This window comes from Chiloscyllium punctatum, chromosome 37 (assembly GCF_047496795.1).
Source record: "Chiloscyllium punctatum isolate Juve2018m chromosome 37, sChiPun1.3, whole genome shotgun sequence".
Taxonomy (NCBI): Eukaryota; Metazoa; Chordata; class Chondrichthyes; order Orectolobiformes; family Hemiscylliidae; genus Chiloscyllium; species Chiloscyllium punctatum.
In genome coordinates this window covers 235,650-252,347 of record NC_092775.1, presented here as the reverse complement: position 1 = coordinate 252,347, position 16,698 = coordinate 235,650, and the positions used below count along the sequence as shown (strand labels likewise).

The following is a 16,698-nucleotide window of genomic DNA, read 5'->3' as shown; positions in this document are numbered from 1 at the left end:
GTGTCTTAGTTTCTGACTCAGTGACTGGTCTGGATACAAATTGATACTTTGGGTGTAACGTACAACCCATGAACTACAAGAAGGCAGCTCACCAACACCTTCTCAAGGACAATTAGGAATGGGCAATAAATGTAGGCCCAGTCAGTGAGGTCCACATCCCATAAATGAATAAATTGTGGTTAACATTTCAATCATTTCCTCATTTCCCACTTTATCTCCTTTCCCTATATTGAATGAACTCACATTTCTTTTTGCAAATCTTACAGACCCATAAAAACTTTTAAAATTAGTTCTGCCCCATATTCCATGAATTGCCTGTCACCCAATGTTCGCAGCAGAACCTCACCATTTTCTCATCCAGGAGCAATACAAACAAACATGAAAATAGGAACCAGATGGTGATCATTAGCAGGAATAAGAGTAAGGTCCAGTTTCCAATATATACAGAGTATAGAACATGTGTTAGGAACTTGTGATTCTCGGCATCTAAACTGTTTCTGTTTAATTTCACAGTTGGTTAAAGGGTTTAGAAGATGATAAACAAGAGACTGATGTCCATTTTAATTCTCTGACTGGAGAGGGAAATTTCAACTGGCGCTTTGTCTTCCGTTTTGACTACCTGCCAACAGAGAAAGAGATTGTTTATAAGAAGAAGGAATCCATTTTCTCTTTGGAGGAGTCTGAGTTTCGACAACCTGCTGTTCTCATGCTCCAACTTTGGGATTATGACTTGATTTCTGCGAATGACTTTCTGGGTAAGCATTTCAAATCTGTTTGCTTCTAGGTTTTTTTTCAAAAAGTCCTTCCTTGTTCCCTTTTAAAATATGTAAAAATCATGGTGAGGGGATAGAAGAGATTTCATAAGATAATATCAGGCTTAGAAACTTTGAAACATACAAACATAGAAACTAGGAGCAGAATAGGCAATTTGGCCATTTGAGCCTACTCTGCTATTCCATGTGATCATGGCTGATCATCCAACTCAATAGCACTTTTCCATTTTCTCCCCATATCCTTTGATCCCTTTAGCCCTTCTTAAAAATATAGTGATTTGGCCTCAGCCACTTTCGGGTCTCACCACTCTCTGGGTGAAGACGTTTGGTGGGAGGCACAGTGGCACAGTGGTTAGCACTGCTGCCTCACAGCACCAGAGACCCGGGTTCAATTCCCGACTCAGGCGACTGACTGTGTGGAGTTTGCACATTCTCCTTGCGTCTGCTTGGGTTTCCTCCGGGCGCTCCGGTTTTCTCCCACAGTCCAAAGATGTGCAGGTCAGGTGAATTGGCCGTGCTAAATTGCCTGTAGTGTTAGGTAAGGGGTAAATGTAGGGGTGTGGGTGGGTTGCACTTTGGCAGGTCGGTGTGGACTTGTTGGGCCGAAGGGCCTGTTTCCACACTGTAAGTAATCTAATCTAATCCTCATCTCAGTCCTAAATGGCTTCCTGTCTATCTTTGGACTGTGACCCCTGGTTCAGGACTCCCCAGTCATCTTTCCTACAGCTACCCTATGTAATTCTGTTAGAATTTTATAGATTTTTTAAAAGAACCTCCCCCTCCATTCTTCTGAAATCAAGTGAATACAGCCTAAGCGATCCAATCTCTCCCCGCACTTTAGTCCTGCTATCCCAGAAAGCTTCACTGCACTACCTCGAGAGTGAGAACATCCTTTTTTCAGATAAGGAGACCAAAATTGCACACAATACTCTAGGTGTGATCTCACCAAGGCCCTGTACAATTGCAGCAACACATCCCTGCCCCTGTACTCGAATCCTCTCGCAATGAAGACCAACACTCCATTTGCCTTCTTCACCAATCGCTGCACCTGCATGCTTACTTAAAGTAACTAGTGTGCAAGGACACCCAGTTCTTATTGCATTTTTTAAAAATTCATTCATGGAATGAGGGCATCTCTGGCTAGGCAACATTTGTTGCTCATCCCTAATTGTTCAGAGGCAAGCAAATTGCTTGTGTGTCTGCAGTCACATGTAGGCCAGACCAGGTAAGGATGGCAATTTCCTTCCCTAAAGGATATTAATGAACCAGATGGGTTTTTCCAACAATTGATAATAGATTCATGGTCATCATTAGACTCTTAATTCCAGATATTTATTGAATTCATATTGCACCATCCACTGTGTCAGGATTCAAAACCAGGGTCCCCAAAACATTATCTGGGTCTCTGGTTTAACAGTCCAGCAATAATACCATTAGGCCATTGCCTCCCCCTCTCCCAACCTGTTGTCATTCAAATAATAATCTGCCTGCCTGTTTTCACTACTAAAGTAGATAACGGCACATTATACTGAATCTGCCATGTAGATGTCCAAAACATACTGAAGTTTCTCTGCATCCTCCTCATAGCATAAACCCCAGTCACATATCTTTGCATCATCGTCAAACTTGAAGATATGACATGTAGTTCCCTGATCAACATCATTAATATTGATTGTGAATTGCTCTGGTCTAAGCACAGATCCCTGTGGTACTCCACTAATCACTGCCTGCCATTAGGAAGAAGACCCGTTATTCCTACTCTTTGCTTCCTGTTTGATATCCAGTTTTTGATCCATTTCTGTACATGATCTCTGATCCCATGCTCCTTAATTTTGCAAATTAATCTTTTGTAAGGGATTTTATTGTGAGACTTCTGAAAATTCAAGTAAATCAACATCCACTGACTCCTCCTTGTTCCCTTTCCTTGTTATGTCCTCAAAGACTTCTAGCAGATTTGTCCAAAGTCTACCTCAGACAACTTCAATGACAGCTCAGAGAGTTGTGCAAACAGTGAAATGGGAACAGAAACTCAAACTCAAATGGTGAAAGTAGAAATATAAACATAACATAATCATTACAAACAGAAACCATATAAGCAAAATGCAAATTGAAACAGTTTTAACAAGAGGCAGTTTTAAAGTTTGCACATTATACAAAACTTGGAAGCATTGTAAACTGTGATGAGGATAGTGTAGAACTTTAAAAAGATAATGCCAGCTTGGTGGAGTATGCAGATAGGTGCTAGATGAAGTTCAATGTGGTGAAGTGTGAGAAAATATAGTTTGTTAGACTATAAGACCCCATAAGACATAGGAGTGGAAGTAAGGCCATTTGGTCCATTGAGTCCACTCTGCCATTTAATCATGGCTAATTGGCATTTCAACTCCACTTACCCGCACTCCCTGTAGCCTTCAATTCCTTGCGAGATCAAGAATTTATCAATCTCTGCCTTGAAGACATTTAATGTCCCGGCCCCCACTGCGCTCCGTGGCAATGAATTCCACAGGCCACCACTCTCTGGCTGAAGAAATTTCTCCTCATTTCTCTTCTAAATTGACCCCCCACTAATCCTAAGGCTGTGTCCATTGGTCTCCCTGCCTAGCGGAAACAACTTCCTAGAGTCCACCATTTCTAATCCATGCATTATCTTGTAAGCTTCTATTTGATCTCCCCTCAACCTTCTAAAGTCTAATGAATAAAATCCCAGGATCCTCAGCCGTTCATCTTATGTTAGGCCTACCATTCCAGGGATCATCCGTGTGAATCTCTGCTGGACAAGCTGCAGTGCCAGTATGTCCTTCCTGAGGCGTGGGGCCCAAAATTGGACACAGTATTCTAATTGGGGCCTAACTACAGTTTTATAAAGTCTCAGAAGCACAATGCTGCTTTTATATTCCAACCCTCTTGACATAAATAACATTACATTTGCTTTCTTAATCATGGACTCAAACTGCAAGTTAACCTTTAGAGGATCCTGAACTAGCACTCCCAGATCCCTTTGTACTTTGGCTTTATGAATCTTCTCATCATTTAGAAAATAGTCTATGCCTGTAATCTTCTTTCCAAAGTGCAAGACTTTGCATTTGCTCATGTTGAATTTCCTGGACCACTCTCCTAAACTGTCTAAACCTTTCTGCAGCTTCCCCACCTCCTCAGTACTACCTGCCTGTCCACCTAACTTTGTATCATCAGCAAGCTTCGCCAGAATGCCTCCAGTCCCTTCATCCAGATCATTAATAGATAAAGTGAACAGCTGCGGCCCAACACTGAACCCTACAAGACACCGCTTGTCATTGGCTGCCATTCTGAAAAAGAACCTTTTATCCCAACTCTCTGCCTTCTGTCAGACAGCCAATCCTCAATCCATGCTATTAGCTCACCTCGAACACCAAGGACTGTGAGGCACCTTATCAAAGGTCTTTCGGAAGTCAAGATAGATAACATCCATCTTCAAAGAATTCCAACAGGTTTGTCAGGCACAACCTCCCCTTACTAAATCCATGTTGACTTGTTTTAATCTGCACTTCCAAAAATTTAGAAATCTCATCCTTAACAATGGATTCTAGAATTTTACCAACAACGAAGGTTAGGCTAATCAGCCTATAATTTTCCATCTTTTATCTTGATCCTTTCTTAAACAAGTGAGTTATAACAGCGATTTCCAATAAAAAACAAAGAAAATTTACAGCCCAGGAACAGGCCCTTCGGCCCTCCAAGCCTGAGCTGATCCAAATGCACTGTCTAAACCTGTCGGTCAGTTCCTAAGCATCTGATTCCCTCTACTCCCACCTACTCATGCATTTATCCAGACGCATCTTAAATGAACCTACCGTGCCTGCCTCTACCACCTCTGCTGGCAATGCGTTCCAAATGCCCACCACCTTCTGTGTGAAGTACTTGCCACGTGTATCCCCCTTAAACTTTCCACCTCTCATCTTCAAAGTGTGACCTCTCGTTAATGACTCCTTCACCCTGGGAAAAAGCTTGTCTCTATCCACCCTGTCTATACCCTTCATGATTTTATAAACCTCAATCAGGTCCCTCCTCAATCTCCTTTATTCTATGAAAATAAGCTAACCTACTCAACCTTTCTTCATAGCTAGCACCGTCCATACCAGGCAACATCCTTGTAAACCTTCTCTGCACCCTCTCCTCTTGGTAATTAGATTAGATTACTTACAGTGTGGAAACAGGCCCTTTGGCCCAACAAGTCCACACCGCCCCGCCGAAGCGCAACCCACCCATACTCCTACATTACCCCTTCCTAACACTACGGGCAATTTAGCATGGCCAATTCACCTGACCTGCACATCTTTGGACTGTGGGAGGAAACCAGAGCACCCGGAGGAAACCCACGCAGACACGGGGAGAACGTGCAAACTCCACACAGTTAGTCGCCTGAGGCGGGAATTGAACCCGGATCTCTGGCGCTGTGAGGCAACAGTGCTAACCACTGTGCCACCATGCTGCCCACAAATAATGTGGCGACCATTACCGAATACACAGTATTCTAAATGCGGCCGAACCAATGTCTTACACAATTTTAACATGACCTGCCAGCTCTTATACTCAATACCCCACCCAATGAAGGCAAGCATATTATATGCCTTCTTGACCACTCTATTCACCTGTTCAGGATACAATGGACCTGCACTCCAGATCTCTCTGCACATCAACTTTTCCCAAGGCTTTTCCATTCATTGTATAATTCGCTCTAGAATTAGTCTTGCCTAAATGCATCACCTCACATTTGTCTGGATTGAAAACCATGAAAACTTTACTGAAACCAAAAGAGAAAATGCTGGAAAATCTCAGCAGGTCTGGCAGCATCTGTAAGAAGAGAAAAGAGTTGACGTTTCGAGTCTAACTGACCCTTTGTCAAAGCCACTTTTCCGCCCAACTCTCCAGTCTATCTATATCCTCCAGTATTCTCTGACAGTCCCTTTGCATTCTGCTACTCCACCAATCTTCGTGTCACCTGCAAATTTGCTGATCATGCCAACAGTGCCCTCTTCCAGATCATTTATGTATATTACAAACAACGTTTGGTAGAAGATTTGTAGACAGGAAGACAGTTAATGATCCGTATACACGAACACCAACTAGCCACAAAACAACATGACCAGCTTTCCTTAGTAGCCACACACACAGACGACAAGCAACATGAATTCGACTGGGACAACACTACCATTATAGGGCAAGCCAAACAGAGAACAGCCAGGGAATTCCTAGAGGCATGGCACTCATCCACAGACTCTATCAACAAACACACCGACCTGGACCCAATATACCGGCCACTACAGAGGACAGCTCGAACTGACAAGCGGAAGCGGCAGAGACAGGCCACTATAAATACTGGAGAAAACAGCACAGAAGCGCTTCACAGGAGGCTCCCAAGCACTGAGGATGTCACCTAGACAGGGGCCGAAACGTTTGCAAGACAAATTCCCAGCTCGGCGAACAGAACCACAATTACAAACAACAGTGGGCCCAACACTGACTCCTGTTGAACACCACTGGTCACCTTTATCCATTGCGAGAAACTCCCTTCAACTACTACTCTCTGTCTCCTGTTGCTCAACCAGTTCTTTATCCACCTAGCTAGAACACCCTGCACACCATGTGACTTCACTTTCTCTATTAGTCTACCATGGGGAACCTTATCAAACGCCTTACTAAAATCAATGTATATGACATCAACAGCCCTTCCTTCATCTATCAACTGGGTCACTTTTTGTATTAGACTAGATTACTTACAGTGTGGAAACAGGCCCTTCAGCCCAACTAGTCCACACCGACCCTCCGAAAAGCAACCCACCCAGACCTATTCCCCTACATTTACCCCTTCACCTAACACTACAGGCAATTTAGCATGGCCAGTTCACCTAACCTGCAAATCTTTGGACTGTGGGAAGAAACCGGAGCACCCGGAGGAAACCCACGCAGACACGGGGAGAATGTGCAAACTCCACACAGACAGTTGCCCAAGGCAGGAATTGAACCTGGGTCAAGAACTCTATTAAGTTGGTAAGGCAATATCTCCCCTGCACAAAACCATGTTGCCCATCACTGATAAGCCAATTCATTTTTAAATATAAATAGATCCTATCCCTCAGGACCTTCTCCAGCAACTTTCCCACTACTGACATCGGGCTTACTGATCAGTAGTTACCCAGAATATCCCTACTACCCTTCTTGTACAGGGGGACAACATGAGCAATCCTCCAGTCCTCCGGCACCTCACCTGTATTTGAGGATGCCACAAAGATATCTATCAGGGCCCCAGCTATTTCCTCTCTTACCTCCCTCAGCAACCTGGGATTGATCCCATCCAGTCCTGGGGATTTGTCCACCTTAATAACCTCTAGCCTACCCAACACATCTTCCCTACTTATGTCAATGTGATCCAGACTAATCAAACTTCTATCTCTAATCTCAGCATTCATCATGTTCCTCTCCTCAGTGAACACTAATGCAAAGTAATCATTCAGAATTTCACCCATTCTCTCAGGTTCGACACACTGCCTTCTTTTGTTACCCTTTAGTGGACCAATCCTTTCTCTAGTTACCCACTTGCTTCTGATAGAAGAATAAAATGCTTTGGGATTCTCCTTAATTCTGCTCGCTAAAGCTATTTCATGACCTCTTTTAGATTAGATTACTTACAGTGTGGAAACAGGCCCTTCGGCCCAACAAGTCCACACCGCCCCGCCGAAGCGCAACCCACCCATACCCCTACATCTACCCCCTACCTAACACTACGGGCAATTCAGCATGGCCAACCCACCTGACCTAGTCCGCTTGATTCCTCGTTTAAGACTTGTCCTTCTCTTCTGATATTCTTCCAGGGCCCATTCTGTTCTTAGCTGCCTAGACCTTATGTATGCTTCCCTTTCCCTTCACTTGGGACTTTCCCTGACTCCAGTGACGTTTGAAAGATCACAACAAACGCCTCCACTATTTCATCAGCCACCTCCCTCAGAATTCTAGGATGTCGCCCATCGGGGCCAGGAGATTTATCAATTTTTAGACGTTTTAGCTTTTCTAGCACTTTCTCTTTTGTGATGGCTATCATACTCAACTCTGCTCCATAACTCTCCTTAATTGTTGGGATATTACTCATGTCTTCCACTGTGAAAACTGACGCAAAGTACTTGTTAAATTCTTCAGCTATTTCCTTATCTCCCCACACTAGCCTTGCAGCATCAATATGGAACGGCCCAATGTCTACTTTTGCCTCTCGTTTGTTTCTTATATATTGAAAGGAACTTTTGCGATAATTTCTAATATTAATGGCTAGTCTACCTTCATATTTGATCCTCTTTTTCCTTACTTCTCTCTTTGTTATCCTCTGTTTGTATTTGTAGTCTTCCCAATCTTCTGATTTCTGCGTAGTCTTGGCCACTTTATAGGCTCTTTCTTTTACTTTGATACATTTCCTGACTTCCTTTGTCAGCCATGGCTGTCTAATTCCTGCCCCCCACCCCATCCAATTATCTTTCTTTGGGGTGAACCTCTGTACTATGTCCTCAATTACACCCAGAAACTCCTGCCATTGTTGCACTACTATCTTCCCTGCTAGGCTCTGCTTCCAATCGATTTTCGTCAGTTCCTCTCTCATGTCCATGTAATTACCTTTATTTAACTGTAACACCATTACATCTGATTTTGTCTTCTCTCTTTCAAACTGCAGACTGAACTCTATCATATTATGATTGCTGCCTCCTAAGTGTTCGCTTACTTTAAGATCTTTTATAAAATCTGGCTCATTACCTAGCACTGGGTCCAGAATAGCCTGCTCTCTTGTGGGCTTCATCACAAGGCGTTCCAAAAAGCCATCCTGTAAGCATTCCATGAATTCCCTTTTTTTGGAGCCACTGGCAACATTATTCACCCAGTCCACCCGCATATTGATGCTCCCCATGATCACCGTGACCATGCCTTTCTGACATGCCCTATATATTTCCTGGTATATCTTGCGTCCCTGGTCCTGACCACTGTTAGGAGGTCTGTATGTAACTCCCATTATGGTTTTTTGCCTTTGTAGTTCCTCAATTCAACCCACACAGACTCCACATCATCTGACCCTATGTCATTCAGTGCCATAGATTTAATTTTATTCCTAACTAAGAAGGCAACCCTGGCCCCTCTGCCCAACTTTCAATAAGTCATAAATCCTTGGAAGTTTAACTGCCAATCCTGAAGTCCCTGCAACCACATCTCTGTGATGCCTACCACATCATAATCATTCATGGTGATTTGTGCTGTTAATTCATCCACTTTGTTACGAATACTACGAGCATTCAGGTAAAGCGCCTTAATGCTAATTTTCTTATCCTCATGATTTCCAACATCTCTACTAAATTGTCCTCAGTTATCCTTCCTTTTTTGCTTCATTCCTAGTCTGCCTTGAATTTAAACCTGCACACATGCTAACCTGCTGCTTATCTTTCTACTTGATTCCATACTCGCTGTCACTTTCCCTTTCCCTTCTCCCCGACTCATAAGTTTAAAGTCCTAGTGACCATCCTCTTTATCCTTTTCGCTCGAACACTGGCTCCAGATCAGTTCAGGTGGAGACTGTCCCATCGGTACAGACTCCCCCGGTTCCAAAACTGATGCCAATGTCCCATGAAATGGAATCCCTCTTTCCCACACCAATTGCTTAGCCACGCATTTACTTCCCTAACTTTCTTATCCCTGTGCCAATTAGCATGTGGCTCGGGCAGTAATCCAGAGATTATGACCCTTGAGGACCTGTAGTTCAATTTCTTTCATCGTGCTTGAAAGTTCCCAAGCAGGTCCTCCTTTCTAGCCTTGTCTATGTTGTTAGTGCCAATGTGGACCACAACAACAGGACCTCCTCCCTCCCGCTCCAATATCCTTTCAAGCCAATCGGAGGTGTCCTGCACCCTGGCAGTGGGCAGGTAATACACCATGCAGTACCCCCGATCCAGCTTGCAAAGGATACTCTCCGTCCCCCTAATTATAGAATCCCCAATAACAACTACTTGTCTTTTTGCTCCACCCCTTGAATGGTCTTCTGCACCATGGTGCCGTGGTCAGCTGGCTCATCCTGTCCACAGCCCTTTTCCTCATGTATACAGGGAGCAAAAATCTTGTATCTGTTGGACAAGGCCAAGGGATGAGGTTCCTCCACTCCTGAACTTAGAATCCCGCTACCTGCCTCACTTACAGTCACATCCTGAAGTGCCTGATCACTAACTGAATTTGAATTACTTAATTTACTGGGTGTGACTGCCTTCTGAAACAAAGCGTCCAGTTAACTCTCCCCCTCCCGGACATGCAGCAGTGTTTGAAGCTGATCCACATTACCAATTCTGATTACCAACACTTGCTGCAGATGTGGTCACTGCTGTTCACAATGGGATCAGTCAGCTCCTACATCAAATAGCTACAGCACATCACCTGTCCAGCCATTTCTACTTATTTAATTAATTTATGAGTTAAATAATTTCTAGTACTTCTCTATGGTCTTATTCAACTAACTAAACTTTTAAATCAGTCAGATGATACACAAGAAATATCATTTGAAATGCCTTACCAGAGTCCTTTTTTTTGATTAGAGGAGGAGGTCAGGTGGGAGACACTACACATGTAGTGTCTCGGGATTCAGCCACTGCCCAAATATATACCCGGCAGCCCTCTGCTCCTCACTGTGGACTCTCCCTCAGCTGCTCCTTTAAAAACAGTTCACGCATTCTCCCTTCCCGGCAGCCCTTGCTTCTCTCCACTGTCTGTCCTCACCGCTCTGTAAAAATGGAGCCTGACTTCCAAGGTAAGTCCCTGTTTAAGTGGGAAACCTTACCCTTCCTGGTAGCCCTTGGTTCTCTCCGCCCTCTCTCCTCGCCGCTTTGTAAAAATGGAGTACAAAGAAAGAACATGGCAAGATAATATAGCCTAAAGGGTACTAAAGGTTGTGCAGGGAAGTTAGGATGTAGGAGCAGAAGAAGATCATTCAGCCCATTGAGTTTGTTCTGCTATTCAGTGAGATTATGGCTGATCTGATCAAGCTCCACAAAATGTTCCCACCTTTTTACCTTAAAGAATTTCACTCAAAGGATGGTGAGTGGCTAGATATAACTGCCTGTAAAGGTGTTAGGGGCAAAAAATTCTCATAACATTTAAGAAATATTTAGATATACACCTCTGATGCCAAGGTATATAAGGCTATATGCCAAGTGTTGGAAGATGTGATTAGAATAGTTAGGTGCTTGTTCTTGACTCGCACAGAGCCAATGGCTTAAGGGCCATTTTTTATGCTGTGGACCTCAATGACTCAATGATTCTAACCTTGATTCCCTTACTGATTAAAAATCTGTCTCTCTCAGCCTCATTCACATTTAACAAATAAGCCAGGACAGCACTCTGGAGTATATTCAGGTGTATATGCACATAAGTCATTGAACATAATACATGGCATTTCCTAGACTTTATTAATAGTGACTTGCAAAAGAAGTAAATGAGAAAAAATCTTCTTTATGCAGCAAATAGTTGTGGTCTGGAACGCACTGTCTGGAAGTGTGCAGAAGGTTCATTGAGGCCTTCAATTATTTGAAAAGAAACAATTTGCAGGTTTGAGAGAAAAGCCAGGAAAATGGCACTGTTATAAAGCTCATATGGATGACCAGTGCAGATGCAACGAGTCAAATGGCCTTGTTTCACAGAGTAACATTTACAGTCAATGAAAACAGAAACAATCAGAATCAGATGCACAGACACAAAAAGTGTTGAATACCGGAGTTTAAATGCAGGCTGAACAGAGTCCAGTCATATACTTTCCCAGTCAGTGTTCGCACACCACAAACTCTACACCATTGATTACTTGTTCGCTAAATGTCTATACCGAGACGAATACTCACCCAATTAACATAACTTCAATACAATACAATTTGCTTTTGCCATCAAAGGACGTATTGAAATCCTATTCAACTAGATTTGTATTTTCAAAATTTGGCTTCAATCCAATTTGTAGCCATAACAACTGCCATTTATTCTGATCATGAAAACCTACCTGAGCTGATTTCTGGCAATGAAACATGAAAACTAGCCATCAGAGTTCAGTCCATTAAAAGAATACCAGTCTCTCAAAGTTTAATATTTTTTGAAATTCAAATAAATCTACATGTTTCTCAGTAGCATGATTTTGCGAATGCTAACTGTGTAGAAGATAGCAGGAACAATAATCATCTGTGTAATTGTGGTCAGAGGTGAACCATTATGTAGAACATAGAACATAAAACAATACAGCGCAGAACAGGCCCTTCAGCCCTCGATGTTGCGCTGACCTGTGAACCCATCTAAGCTCATCCCCCTATACTATGCCATCATCATCCATGTGTTTATCCAAGGATTTTAAAAATCTCCCTCATGTGGCTGAGTTAACTACATTGGCAGACAGAGCATTCCATGCCCTTACCACTCTGAGTTAAGAACCTGCCTCTGACATCTGCCTTAAATCTATCATCCTGATTCTTGAAGAAGGACTCATGCCCAAAACGTCAATTCTCCTGCTCCTTGGATGCTGCCTGACCTGCTGTGCTTTTCCAGCAACACATTTTCAGCTTAAATCTATCATTACTCAATTTGTAGGTATGCCCCCTTGTACAAGCTGACGTCATCATCCTTGGAAAAAGATTTTCACTGTCTACCCTATCTAATCCTCTGATCATCTTGTATGTCTCTGTCAAAACCCCTTTTAGCCTTCAGCTTTCCAATGAGAACAGACCCAAGACTCTTTCCTCATAAGATCTTCCCTCTAGACCAGGCAACATCCTGGTAAATCTCCTCTGCACCTTTTCCAATGCTCCACATCCTTCCTGTTATGGGGCGACCAGAACTGTACACAATATTCCAACTGCAGCCGCAGTAGCGTTTTGTGTAGTTGCAACATGATATTATGGAGAAAATGAGGACTGCAGATGCTGGAGATCAGAGCTTAAAAATGTGTTGCTGGAAAAGCACAGCAGGTCAGGCAGCATCAAAGGAACAGGAGAATCGACGTTTCGGGCATAAGCCCTTCTTCAGGAATGAGGAGGGTGTGCCAAGCAGGCTAAGATAAAAGGTAGGGAGGAGGGACTTGTGGGAGAGGCGTTGGGAATGCGATAGGTGGAAGGAGGTTAAGGTGAGGGTAATAACCCGGAGAGGGGGTGGGGGTGGAGAGGTCGGGAAGAAGCTTGCAGGTCAAGAAGGCGGTGCTGAGTCTGAGGGTTGGGACTGAGAAAAGGTGGGGGGAGGGGAAATGAGAGAGCTGGAGAAATCTGCATTCATCCCTTGTGGTTGGAGGGTTCCTAGGCGGAAGATGAGTCCCTCTTCCTCCAGGCGTCGTGCTGCCATGGGCTGGCGATGGAGGAGGCCAAGGACCTGCATGTCTTTGGCGGAGTGGGAGGGGGAGTTAAAGTGTTCAGCTATGGGGTGGTTGGGTTGGTTGGTCGGTCTGGGTGTCCCAGAGGTGTTCTCTGAAACGTTCCACAAGTAGGCGGCCTGTCTCCCCAATGTATAGGAGGCCACATTGGGTGCAGCGGGTGCAGTAAATGATGTGTGTGGAGGATATTATGTCTCCGGAACTCAATTCCTTTACCAATAAAACCTAACACACCGGATGCCTTCTTAACAGCACTATCAGTGTTGTAATGTAATTTTGGAATAGTTAAAGTTTTTAGAAATTTCATTCATTTTATGATGTGGGCGGCACAGTGGCACAGTGGTTAGCACTGCTGCCTCACAGCGCCAGAGACCTGGATTCATTGCCCTCCTCAGGCGACTGTCTGTGTGGAGTTTGCACATTCTCCCCATGTCTGCGAGGGTTTCCTCCGGGTGCTCCGGTTTCCTCCCACAGTCCAAAAATGTGCAGGTTAGGTGAATTGGCCATGCTAAATTGCCCGTAGCATTAGGTGAAGGGGTAAATGTAGGGGAATGGATCTGGGTGGGTTGCGCTTCGGCGAGTTGGTGTGGACTTGTTGGGCCGAAGGGCCTGTTTCCATAATGTAAGTAATCTAATCAACCTGGGTGGCAACTTTCAGGGATCTATGTACATGGACTCCAGGATTCCTCTGCACATCCACACTACCAAGAATCTTTCCATTGACCCAGTATTCTGCCTTCCTGTTATTCTTCTCAAAGTGAATCACCTCACATTTCGCTGCATTGAACTCTATTTGTCACCTCACAGCCCAATTCTGCAGTTTATCCGAGTCCCCCTGCAACCTGCAACATTCTTTCACACTGTCCACTACTCCACCGACTTTAGTGTCATCTGCAAACTTACTAACCCATCCATCAATGCCTGCATCTAAGTCATTTATAAAAATGACAACCAGCAGTGGTCCCAAAACAGATCCTTGTGGCACACCTCTAGTAACCAGACTCCAGGCTGAATATTTTCCATCAACCACCATTTGCTTCCTTCTTTCAGAAAGCCAGTTTCTACTCCAAACAGCTAAATCACCCTCAATCCCATACCTCTGCATTTTCTCCAACAAACCCCTCTCTGAGGATGCAGCTCCAGCCCCACACCAGGTCCTAGCTCCCAGCCCTGCCGTGTTTTCACCATCCCTCCAGAACTACCCCTCTCTGAGGATGAAAGATTAGTCCTCAGCAGAGGCCTCACCTTTATTCCCCTACGCTCTCGGATTAACGAGTTCAACACGTGGCGAAACATCGAACAATTCTTTCGCCGCCTTCGCCTCCGCGCCTACTTCTTCAACCAGGATTCTTGCCCACCCTGTGACGACCCCTTCTCCCACCTCCAATACACCCCATCCATCTGGACACCCCGTGCTGGCCTCTTACCTACCCTCGATCTCTTCATAGCCAACTGCCGCTGCGACATTAACCGCCTCAACCTCTCCACCCCTCTCACCCACTCCAACCTCTCACCCTCGGAACATGCAGCCCTCCACTCCAACCCCAACCTCACTATTAAACGGCAGACAAGGGAGGCGCGGTAGTAGTTTGGCGCACCGACCTTTACACCGCTGAGGCTAAACGCCAGCTTGCAGACACCTCCTCCTACTGCCCCCTTGACCATGACCCCACCTCCCACCACCAAACCATCATCTCCCAGACCATCCATAACCTCATCACCTCAGGGGATCTCACCACCTCCAGCTTCATAGTCCCATAACCCCGCACCGCCCGTTTCTACCTCCCTGCCCAAAATCCACAAACCTGACTGCCCGGCCGACCCATTGACTCAGCCTGCTCCTGCCCCACCGAAGTCATCTCTGCCTACCTCAACACGGTCCTGTCCCCCTTAGTCCAAGAACTCACCACCTATGTTCGGGACACCACCCATGCCCTCCACCTCCTCCATGATTTTCGCTTCCCTGGTCCCAAATGCCTTATCTTCACCATGGACATCCAGTCCCTGTACACCTCCATCCCCCATCACGAAGGACTCAAAGCCCTCCGCTTCTTCCTTTCCCGCCGTACCAACCAGTACCCTTCCACTGACAACCTCCTTCGACTGACTGAACTGGTCCTCACTCTGAACAACTTCTCTTTCCAATCCCCCCACTTCCTCCAAACCAAAGGAGTAGCCATGGGCACCACATGGGCCCCAGCTATGCCTGCCTCTTTGTAGGATATGTGGAACAGTCCATCTTCCGCAGATACACTGGCACACCCCTCACCTTTTCCTCTGCTACATCGATGACTGTATCGGCACTGCCTCGTGCTCCCACGAGGAGGTTGAACAGTTCATCCACTTTACCAACACTTTTCACCCCAACCTCAAATTTACCTGGACCGTCTCAGACTCCTCCCTCTCCTTCCTAGACCTTTCCATTTCTATCTCAGGCGACTGAATCAACACGGACATTTACTATAAACCGACCGACTCCCACAGCTGCATGGACTACACCTCCTCCCACCCTGCCGCCTGTAAAAATGCTATATTCCCAATTCCTTTGTCTTCGCCGTATCTGCTCCCAGGAGTACCAGTTCCAATACCATACTACCCAGATGGCCTCCTTCTTCAAAGACCGCAATTTCCCCCCAGACGTGATCAGCGATGCTCTCCACCACATCTCCTCCACTTTCCGCTCCTCCGCCCTGGAGCCCGCTCCTCCAATCGCCACCAGGACAGAACCCCACTGGTCCTCACCTACGACCCCACCAACCTCCATATACAGCGTATCATCCATCGTCATTTCCGCCACCTCCAAACGGACCCCACCACCAGGGATATATCTCCCTCCTCTCCCTTATCAGCGTTCCAAAAAGACCACTCCTTCCATGACTCCCTCGTCAGGTCCACACCCCCCCACCAACCTAACCTCCACTCCCAGCACCTTCCCCTGCAACCGCAAGAAATGCAAAATTTGCGCCCACACCTCCCCCCTTACTTCCCTCCAAGGCCCCAAGGGATCCTTCCATATCTGCCACGAATTCACCTGCACCTCCACACACATCATTTACTGCATCCGCTGCACCTGATGTGGCCTCCTCTATATTGGGGAGACAGGCCGCCTACTTGTGGAACGTTTCAGAGAACACCTCTGGGACACCCGGACCAACCAGCCCAACCACCCCGTGGCTCAGCACTTCAACTCCCCCTCCCACTCCACCAAGGACATGCAGGTCCTTGGACTCCTCCATCGCCAGACCATAGCAAAAAGCCGGCTGGAGGAAGAGCGCCTCATCTTCCACCTAGGAACCCTCCAACCACAAGGGATGAACTCAGACTTCTCCAGTTTCCTCATTTCCCCTCCATCCACCTTTTCTCAGTCCCAACCCTCAAACTCAGCACCACCTTCCTGCAATCTTTTTCCTGACCTCTCCGCCCCCGCCCCCACTCTGGCCTATCACCCTCACTTCAACCTCCTTCCACCTATTGCATTTCCAACGTCCCTTCCCCAAGTCCCTCCTCCCTACCTTTTATCTTAGCCTGCTTGGCACACTT

At 45.6% G+C, this 16,698-nt stretch overlaps 1 protein-coding gene across 3 annotated transcripts in view; it reads left to right on the top strand.

Annotated features, from left to right (window-relative positions):
• Positions 1–16,698, top strand: part of fer1l4 (fer-1 like family member 4) — a 356,632-nt gene that overhangs the window by 317,405 nt on the left and 22,529 nt on the right. For all 3 annotated transcript variants that reach the window (XM_072556056.1, XM_072556055.1, XM_072556057.1), the window contains one exon: positions 514–755. In XM_072556056.1, coding sequence (XP_072412157.1) covers positions 514–755 — 242 coding nt within the window. The remainder of the gene's footprint in view (positions 1–513; positions 756–16,698) is intronic.